General features: G+C 39.8%; 1 protein-coding gene across 1 annotated transcript; it reads left to right on the top strand.

The window, feature by feature from the left end:
- Positions 1 to 520: 520 nt before the first annotated feature.
- MCEE (methylmalonyl-CoA epimerase) lies at positions 521 to 9,400 on the top strand. Its single transcript, XM_055716191.1, has 3 exons — positions 521 to 620; positions 5,602 to 5,942; positions 9,204 to 9,400. The coding sequence occupies exons 1-3, from the start codon at positions 590 to 592 to the stop codon at positions 9,354 to 9,356; spliced, it is 525 nt and encodes a 174-aa protein (XP_055572166.1). The 5' UTR covers positions 521 to 589; the 3' UTR covers positions 9,357 to 9,400.
- Positions 9,401 to 10,166: the final 766 nt, after the last annotated feature.

Below are 10,166 nucleotides of genomic sequence, written 5' to 3'. Positions count from 1 at the left end.
CTCTAAAGATAGTAAAGCGACAGTCATCTTCCCTCACAGTTGTGTCTCTCTGACCCAGATACAAGGGCTATTTTGGAACCACACGTTTCCAGCGGATTCTGTGAGCAAAATGCCCGACGCTACCTGGCGTCTGCGAGCTCACCGCTAGCCAGGCACATGGCCTGCCCAGGCAGTTAGCCAGCACTGCTGCTGCCCAACCGTTTTGTTACTTCAAATCACATAGTTTCCTTAAAGTTTATTTTATAAAGCCAAATTAAGCAACACACCCAGGGACCCTGGTGCAGGAGCTGCTGCGGCAGCCGGGGCAGGCGATCCGTTCCTGCCCCGCCATGCGAAGTGCCTCGGCGGTGCTGCACTGCCCCTCCTGCCTGCACAGTTTGAGGGTTTTCACTGTTTTCTCGCATCACTGGCATGGCAGGCCCCGCCGCGCCGCTCCGGTAACACAGCCCCGGGCTGTCCCCCGCCCAGGGCCGGCCGAGGGGCGGCGGGGCACCGGGCACAGGCCGCCGCCATGTTGCCGGCGGGGGGCGGTGGGTGCCCCACGCGCAGGCCCCGCCCCGCCTGCGGGCGCGAGCGGCGGGGCGGCGAGATGGCGGCGTCCCTCGGGCGCGCGGCGGCCGGTAACGGGGCGGCCCGGCGGGGCGGGGCGGCCGCGGGGCGCTGAGGGGCGCTGAGGGGCCCGCTCCGGCCTGGGGCTGCTGCCCCTCGGCGGCGGGCGGTGGGCGCGCTGGGCCGGGCGGGACCGCGCCGGGCGGCACCGCGCCGGGCGGCGGGGCCGAGGCGCTCCGGGAGCGCCTCAGCGGCCCCAGCACGACGGAATAGCCGCCATAAACGACCCCGCGTGTTCCCGCCGGGCGGCAGGTGCGGCGCTGGCCGACATTGTCTGGCTTGGCGTGAGCTTGGGCAGCAGCCCAGCCTGCATTCCTAGGGCGCCAGGAGCGGCGCGGCTCCCGAAGGTGCAGTTTGGAGGGCAAATGCAAAACCACCTCCGGCTCGTCACCCCCGCTACGGCGGGGCCGTTCGCTCTCCGTAGTAGTATGTGGTAGCATGTAGGGGCAGGTTCAGCTCCCGTACGTAAACCACACGGTTGTACTCAGTAGCCACAGCCCGCAGGAGGGGAGTGAAGGAAAGACACCGCTGCCAGTGATGGATCAGCGGGATGCTGGCACCTGGCACCGGCGGTGCCGCTGTGTGATGGCACTGTGATGGGAGAAACCCGTTCTGCAGGCAAGGGAGAGCCTCAGTTCCTAGGAACTAAGCAGCCCGTTGGAGTCCCAAAAGCCACCTCCAGCACAGAGCAGAGCAGCTCTGCGGATGGCCTAAGCCTCATCGGCTGGCGGAGCTTCCCAGATGCTAACGCCTCCTTGGAATTGCTGGGATTTAAGAATGGCCAGACTATGCCCCTTCTCCGTTTGGTCCAGAGCTAATACATGGCCCCTGTATGCCAGACTCCCGATGGTGACAGCATCCTCTCCATCCTTGGGAGTTTTTCTCAACCTGAAATGGTTGACAATTGAGCAGTGCCCAGCGACAGGGTTATTCTCACTGCAACCCACAGTTGTGTCACCTCCCCACAGATGAACTCGGTCGGATTTGGCTTGTGTTAATTACTTAGCCATTACTGGGGCAATGATCACTGCCCCGCGTAAGGAGCAACAAGCCTATGAATAAATATTTGAAGGATGAGGTTCTCATTTTATGCAGCACTTCAGATTTGTTACTTCATGTTCATAATCTTACAGAACATAAGCCTCAGCTGGTACAACTAACTGCACATGTGTAAATTGATGCGCATAATACTACTAGATCAGTCAAACATTAATAGTATAAACCCCAAACAAATAATTTTAAAAATGTTCTTCAAATGAAGCTGAAGAAGGTAACTTATATTCTGCAGTATCACTGAGGCTAGGAAGCCTGCAATCGTATCTGGGAGCAAGGTCAGCCGAATCTTCTCTAAAGGACAAAATAGCTAGAAAAAATTTAGATTTGGTTGTCAGTGTTTGAAAAATTAGGTCTTAAAAAAAAAAAAAAAACGGTAGGGGCAAATGCTGTGTATACCAGGAGAAGCAAGTGCATGTGTGAATTTGGTCAGCATATGGAAGTTTTTCAAGCACAACAGATGCTTGGATAGATGCTTTAGTCATGGTTTCCATTGGCTTCAAAAGAAGCAGAGAAAATAATTTTTTTTTAGCATAGGAGAAAGTTAAGTATTACTTGAACAATTCTCTTAAGTCAGTGGAGAAATGCTTTTCTGATTGAAGAATTTAGCCACAACAGTTAATAGGACTGGTTCTGTGATATATGCATAAATAAAAGTATTTCTTTCCTGAAACATGGAAGTGATGGGGTTTCAGTCTGAAGTTTGCAGAAAAGATTTCTTTTTCACTGTCGGGTCACTTGTGATTATTGGGTTAGAAGACTAGAATTTTAAGTAACTAATCTATATAGTTACTAATCTATATAATGCAAGAAAACCACAAATGCTTTCAGTCAATTCATACTGGTAATTCTGGGTTTAAAAATAAAGCTCTGTGTGCATATGACTAGAGCTAAGATGAATTCACAAGACTTCATACAATAAAATACATTAAAAAAAAACCCAAACCTGCAAAAGAGTCCTCTGCCCCTACATGCAGGAAAAATATGTGGAGTGTTACCACCCAGTCCATTAAGTAAGAGGAGGAAATATAGAGATGCATAAATAATATTGTCATATGAGCAGGCATTTAAGCATCTTTGACTTTACAAGAATTCTAGGAATATACTTCACTTCTTCAATCTATTATCTTTCCAGGAAACACCAGAAAAAAAAAACAAAACATTTATTGGGCAGAACCCAACAGGAGTAGCATTTTCTATTACTTTTGTTATTGCTTCAGTAATATCTGAGTAACAGTCTGTATCTCTGTGTTCTGTCAATTTACTTGAAAATTGACAAAGTACAAATTAAATTGTAATAGCCGTGTAGTCATATGCCCTGTGTCAAGTACAGCAAGAATTATGGATGTGAGATGTAAAAAAGAATGGGGAAAATCCTAGCTTTTCCCATCAGTAAAAGACTGCTTGAAAAATCTGCATTAATAGTATTTGTACTGAACTGTGGTCTGTTAATATTTAGAAGAAGGAATTAATAAAAGGTTCTAGGAAGCACAACAAATTATATAGTACGTAGTCCTTATCTTTCAAATTATTTTTGTCTTTTGGAGAATACTGACTTGTTCTAAGTGGATGAGTATCACTTGCTTCAGCAAGACTAATCAAGTCTTACAAAGTTGTTGTAGGAAACAGAGCTACTTAGGTAGAATCTTAGCTGGACAGAAAAGACTGTGTGGCGGGTATTTAGCTTTTAGAAATTTTTTAATACATTATTAACTGGTGATCTGGTCAAACTCTAGTTAATGCCTCTATTTATGCCAACTAGATACTGCATGTTTCTCATTTTGTAGATTACAGCATTGCTTGCTTAGGCAATTGCTTTGTTCACCCCTGATACAGTTGCAGTTAGATGGCAAGTCTGTATACAAAATAGTTTCAGCTTAGACATTTGAGAAACAAGAATGTTTCTTCTGTGTAGAAGTTGCTAGGGGATTTTCTTTTAATATGTAAAATGCTGAAAAGTACTTGGGAGATGCTGAGTTGCTCTACTATTCCAGTATGATAGCCTAAAGGTAACAAAGTGAAAAATAATTGTCCAGACCATTCTGGCTGTGATGAAGTAGATGACAGGATGTACTGTGTGAAAGGCTGGCAAGAAATACTCCAGGGCAGTTACTTGCACAACTGGACAAGCTTCTGGAAATACTTAATGTAGGATGCTGATTTAGTATTATCAAAAGATTCTGAATAGACTTAATTTTGTGATACTAAGTCTTTGGAAGTATGTACATTGTACATTGGAATTTTAAGTCTCAAATACACACAAACACTTCAACTTCTATCACAGCACAATGCTCATAAAAGCTTAAATTTAAGGACTGCATCAGTTGTCTTTGCAAAGAAAAATTAACTTATAGCTGTAGAGTCTTGATTTCCTGTGAAATGGTAGTTCTCAGTTTCATACAGTGAAGGTAGCTGATCAATTACAACTACTACTAATCTTAAAGAGTATGAAGAATCTGAAAAAACGCAAGCCAGGCTTTCCTCAGTGTATTGCAGAGCATCCAGAATCTCAGTGCAACCCTGGCGCAATCTCTTAGCAAAATGGTACATTTGTGAATTTAAAGCTAAGAATGCCTCAAAGACTTCCGAAATGCTGAGATGCCTCTAGCTTGGCTTTGAGGCATTGGGATCTCTGACATGGCCTAAAGCAAACTGGCATGAAATTAAGATGCAGCTTTTATGATTATATCCTTTCATCTAATTCTAGTTCTGGTGCTAGAAGCAACTGATATGATCACAATTTCTCCCCCACAGCCAATTTCTCCAGATTCTAGTAGTCTGACAGATTAATTTTTAATGTACAACATTCGTAGGTATTCTCATTTTATATATTTTTTTGTTACTTAAAAAAAAAATAACAGGCAACCTAAACCTATTTGTTAGCAACACAGCAATCTGGAACAGATAGTGCCAAGTTCAGTACTGCCATGTCAGAGCAGTCAGTGAAGAGTTCTGGAGATCATCTCTGCATTTTTTCATGACACTCCATGAAATATGGACAACTCCATGAAACATCGAGTTTCTCCATGACTTCATCTTTTGTCTCCATGTTAGCCTTTACCTTTGTGTCATATGGTCATTCAGTATTTTTTTATAATTACCTTTACATATATGATGAGCCAAGTCATACCCTTTTTCTTTTACAAGTCATGCTGAAGTCAGTGGCACTTGTTACATTAAAAAAGCTATTATGATGTTGACCTTTTAAAGATAATCTTTGAATTATTATTGGTCAGTTGGACATACTGTTCACAGTACTTAGAACGGAAATACTTCTAAGCATCTTGAAACAGATCAGAGAAACAAAGTATTAGACCTGTATGGCATACAAAAAGCAGGAGAGGCAAAAGACTTAACCATTGGAGAAAGTAAGAAATCAAACTTGGGAGATTTTACAATTCCTTAAGCCTCAGCTTAAGCCTCAACATGACATTTCTTTCCTTGCTGGAGTTAGTTTGTTCGTTCTGACAACTGAGAGCTCAAGTCTTTTATCTTTTGGATCTTGCAGTATCAGTTCTGTCCCAGGCTTCGTTTTTTTCTTGTTTGTTTTTTATAATTTCTAGATATATAGCTATATCCTAATTTCTTTATTTTGTAGAAGCTCTGAAAAATTTGGAAGTCACTTTTAAGAACATTATACAGTTGAACATTAAATTTGGCCATGTATTATTCTTTTTAACAGGCATATGTAAGCATTTACACCAAGTCCATGTGTGTTGGTTTTTTTTTAATCTTCTGAATAATTACATAGTCTCTGAAAAAATTCTTCCTTGAGCCGTTAGTACTACAGAATAATTCTTTCCTTGGTCTCAGTCTAGTTTCAGCTTTGCACACTGGTGTGCTTATGACACAGGAGTTATATAGGCCTTATTAAAATGAGAAAGATATTGGTACTTTCTCAAAAGCATTGTATCGGTGCTGTTCATTTTTTTTTTTCAGGGCTTCTTATCAGATGGCAGACTTCAGCTCCCACAGTACGAACTCTATCATCATCTAATTCCTTTTCTCAAAACATTCCAAGCGGTTTGTGGAAACTGGGCCGACTTAATCATGTAGCAATTGCAGTACCTGATTTGGAGAAAGCTCAGTCCTTGTATAAAGATGTGTTAGGAGCACAGGTCAGCGAGACTGTTGCTCTTCCCGAACACGGTGTCTACACTGTTTTTGTGGAGCTGGGAAATACCAAGCTGGAACTTCTACATCCTTTAGGAGACAGAAGCCCCATTGCAAGCTTTCTGCAAAAAAACAAGACTGGAGGAATGCATCATATTTGCATTGAGGTATTTTAACACAGTGTATCATATTATAAGATAGAGATATTAAAGTATGCGTAATTTTTTTCATAGGTTTGACCTCTGTCAAGAACAAATATATGAGGCTGTCATATTTCTGAAGTCTTAAACGTGCCTTTTTTCTATTTTGGAAATCACAGTTCAATTTCATGAGCAATCTGATAATTTTTTCCTCTTCTGTGCTATAAAGCTTAAACTGGGGAGGGGAGGGTTAAGTATCCAGTGTGGAAAGTGGTCCAGCCCAAGGGCTTTCAAAGAGTGTTTGACAAGTGTCAACTTTCTGACATAGAAAGGTCATAATCTGGAAGAAGATGGAATTGTAAGTTTAAGCTAAGGCATCATTTAGATTTTCAGAAGTTTGTTCCTGTTTGATATTCAGCTGATAATTATATACGGAAGTCAAAAAAGATTGTCAAGTTGTACTTACTAAACAGCAGTAAAGTCTCCAGAGTTTCTTCTGTCCCTCAAAGAGAGATTGGTCTGGAAGCACATAAAATGTAAAGGTGCTGAGTAAAGTAAAATTTTTTATTTAGTATACTCATGGTTTAGTGTAGGTGTTTGCTGTAAACTTTCATGCTGCTGCCCATGATACATGTTTTTAATATTTTATAGATCTGAGTCTTGCAAACTTTATTATTTCAGGCAAAGTGTTAATAATAAAAAGTAATGAGATTACTGATGTGAGTAAAATTTGTTTTCAGAATACAGATATAAAGACCAGTGTTTGCAGTTGCATGCTTTCATTGAGAATTCAAAAATTTGCATACATACAGGCATTGCAATCCTTCTTACATTAAGTTTGTCTATTTGCAGATATTCAAGAATGAGAAAATTAATTCTGTTTAAATTGACCTTAAATTCTATTGCTAAGCAGTTCTGTTGCAGAAATGTGAGTCCTCAGCTGAGCTTAGCAGATGGGAGGTGTAGAAGAAAGAAGTGATTTGCAGTAAGACTGAAAAAAACCTCTAGCCCTCTGTAAGAAGTTGTAGGCAATTTCTCAGCAAAATGAGCAAAAAGCTCCCAAGCGTTTCAAGTATATGTCATCCCTTTTAAGACTTTTCCAGAAATATTTGTTACCAGCTGAAATTGTTTTATGTAGATCTCCATTTTGTATGAGAGATCATCTTGTTGCAGATAAACCAAAGATGGCTGGCCAAGGGAAGCCATACCATTAATCATGAAAATTGAGAAGAATGGGACATGTTAATTATACCCTGTTAGACAATGTAGAAGTGTTGTGTTAAAAAAGAAAATTTGCAACTGTATACAGTAGGTCAAGCAAGCCAGGAGTCATAATCAGCAGTTGATTTCCATTAATTGGGTGAGATAGTGCTACTTGCAGCCACATTTTCCTAAATGAAGTCTTGTAACTCACTAATAGATTCTTTAGGGGGGGGGGAATTAGGAAAAATGTTGTCCTAAGTCCCTCATGTTTGTCTCCATGTAAAAACAAATGGAAGACTGTTGACTAATTTACATGGAGAAAAAAAGCAATCCATTGTTGACCTGCTGTTTAAATGGGACTGAAAAGAGATTTGGTCACTACCATACTCAATCAAAAAGGTATTAACCTCCTTTCTCCAATTTTCCATTCTCCTCAGAATGGAAAATCTTACAGTTTCAAAGATATGTCATCTTCTGAAGTTGAGCAAAGATAGTTTTCAGAAAAACTATAAAAGAACTTAAGTGACATTTGATTGTTCATTTGAAATTAAAAAATATTTTTTTAGAAATATCTTTCTATGAACAATTTTATTACAAGAAGCTGACTTGTAAAAATTTTTTCCATACTGGAGGGGGAGCCTGATGAGTTTATCAAATTTCTTCCTTCTGTCTTATTATTCAAAGGAAAATTTTAGACATGTATTTTCATAGGTTATTTGTTCCAGACCAAACAAGCATTTCAAGAAACTATTTCTGACCAGCTATAACTGAATGTAATACCCACAATGAAAAGCATGCTGGGCACTTGGTAGAATAAGGGAAAGCGAGCCTGATCCTCTCTTAACACAGATGCACCCACAGGCTTTCCCCTGTTCACTCTCACTGCTTCCTTGGGGATGCAGTAATTCATCCCAGCTGAGCCCAGACACGGTTCTGGTCATCTCTGCAGGACAGGAGCAGCAGCTGCAGTGGCTTTGCTGCTTGGGGAAACATCCTGGGGGGGGTTACGGCATACATTACATGTGCTGCTTTATTTCAGATAAAACTTGACAGGAAGGTTTTTTGGTTTTTTTTTTAGCAGACTGGTAGTTTTATGTAGGAAGAACTGTAGTGAGTTCAGAATTTTCATGGACAAAACTGCTGCAAATGAGTAGCAATTAACTGATGCCTGTTCCTCTGATTTAAAGCTAGGTATCTCCTTCTTTTCTACAATAGCATCATGCAAGTTTATTCACCAAGTTATGCCCAGACACCTCAGTCTTGAAAAAGAAAAATGCTATTATTTTAATTCTAGGTCTTTATTGATTATTGACTATTGGGCTTGCTAAACTGGATGCTAATTTTATTATTTCAAAGAACGAATGCATTTAAGGTTTGGTAAAATTCAAATTTGATGACATGACATCAGACTTTAGCTAACATTACACAGCACAGACATGCTTTTCATAATTATTTCTGCAGGAAAAGAATATGTTAAAGGCTATTATTATAATTAAGTTCAACAGGAAAACCAGGTCATATTTTTGTATGTTTCTGATTATTCCAAGTTTTTTCCTGGGAAACTTTATGAAGCTTAACCTACTCAGAAAGAGGGAGGATATATAAATCTAAAAGGGACTCTTCTCTTTCTGGCCATTGCCCTCCCTTTCCAAGAGCATCTAATTAGTCAGTGTTCTGTCATCACTTAGACAGGGAGGCATTTTTCTTTAGTTATTGATAGTTTGAAAGCAATATAATCTTCTTAGTAATAGTAATGCATAGTTTAGATTATTTATGGAGTCCTTATGAAGTAACAACATAAAAAAATTAATGGGCTTTGTGCATGAGTGATTTTTGCTTAATAATTTCTTGAATACAGCACAATCTATTTAAACAATATTTGATAAAGTCTTCAAATAGCAAATGCAAACATTGTAGGGTTTTTAAGACTAGATGTTTTAAAACTTTTATAACTGAATTTATTTTCAGAGTTATAATTTAGGAGTAACATTTTAGTAAGGAATTATATTATTGCTTCTAAACGTAGAATGTGCATACTACAGTGTAATATGTTAATTTGTGTGAACTGTATTTTTCTTTTATAAGGTTGATGACATAAAAGCAGCTATGACAGAACTGAAGAAAAAAAAGATACGAATATTGAGTGAAGAGCCAAAAATAGGTGCACATGGCAAACCTGTGATTTTTCTTCACCCTAAAGATTGCCATGGAGTCCTTGTGGAACTTGAGCAAGCTTGAGCTGTAATATTCATAAATAAAACAATAGATTAGTTGTGAAGTTACTGAGCTGGTGCTGGGAATATTGATGTGGTATTCAGTCTTTACAAGTTCACTGTAGCTCCCATGGATTAAGTACAGCTTTTGAGAACTGAAATAGTGCTACACATTTAGGGTTGTTTTCTTCTTCTTCTTGTTGATCTGATTTTCAGAATTAATATGTTGACATTTCTTGAATTCTCTGTGATTCTGAAGACAAATACATAAGCCAAGTTACATATGTAACATAGTAATTTATGTTCTGTTGTCTCATGTTTGCAGCATGATTTTTACCTCTGTAACCACAGAAACTGTACAGCTTCTAGGTCAACCCACATTATATTGTTCTACATTTCAGAGCAGAGACCCACTTCTCAGTATAGCTTTAGATATTCCCTTTAGAAATAAAGGGAAAACGAACATTGTATTTTCTGTTTTCACCATTCACCATCTGTGCTTCACACTGATTGATTGGTTCATGTAATAAAAAAATCCATATGTTGTTGTATGGGTGTCTGCAATCAGTAAGTACGTTTTCCTTGGCGTAACAATTACTGCCAAGGAAGTTACCATGCATAAATCAGCATTTAGTTGTTTTATGAACTCTGTGGCTAGGCAGGCAATGCAACAAAAGTACCTGGAAAATTATTTGCCTGAAATATATTTCAGACTGTAATATACTTGTCACATTTTATTTTTTTCAGGCATTGACTATTGGTTTTTCAGGCTTTACCCATAGGAAGATACCTGGGAGAGACCTGAACAAATGGCAATTAATCTTTCCACATACTT

The sequence above is a fragment of the Falco cherrug genome, chromosome 7, assembly GCF_023634085.1.
Source record: "Falco cherrug isolate bFalChe1 chromosome 7, bFalChe1.pri, whole genome shotgun sequence".
In the NCBI taxonomy this organism is placed as follows: Eukaryota; Metazoa; Chordata; class Aves; order Falconiformes; family Falconidae; genus Falco; species Falco cherrug.
The sequence above is the reverse complement of the archived record's forward strand: the minus strand, read 5'-3'. Positions and strand labels throughout refer to the sequence as shown.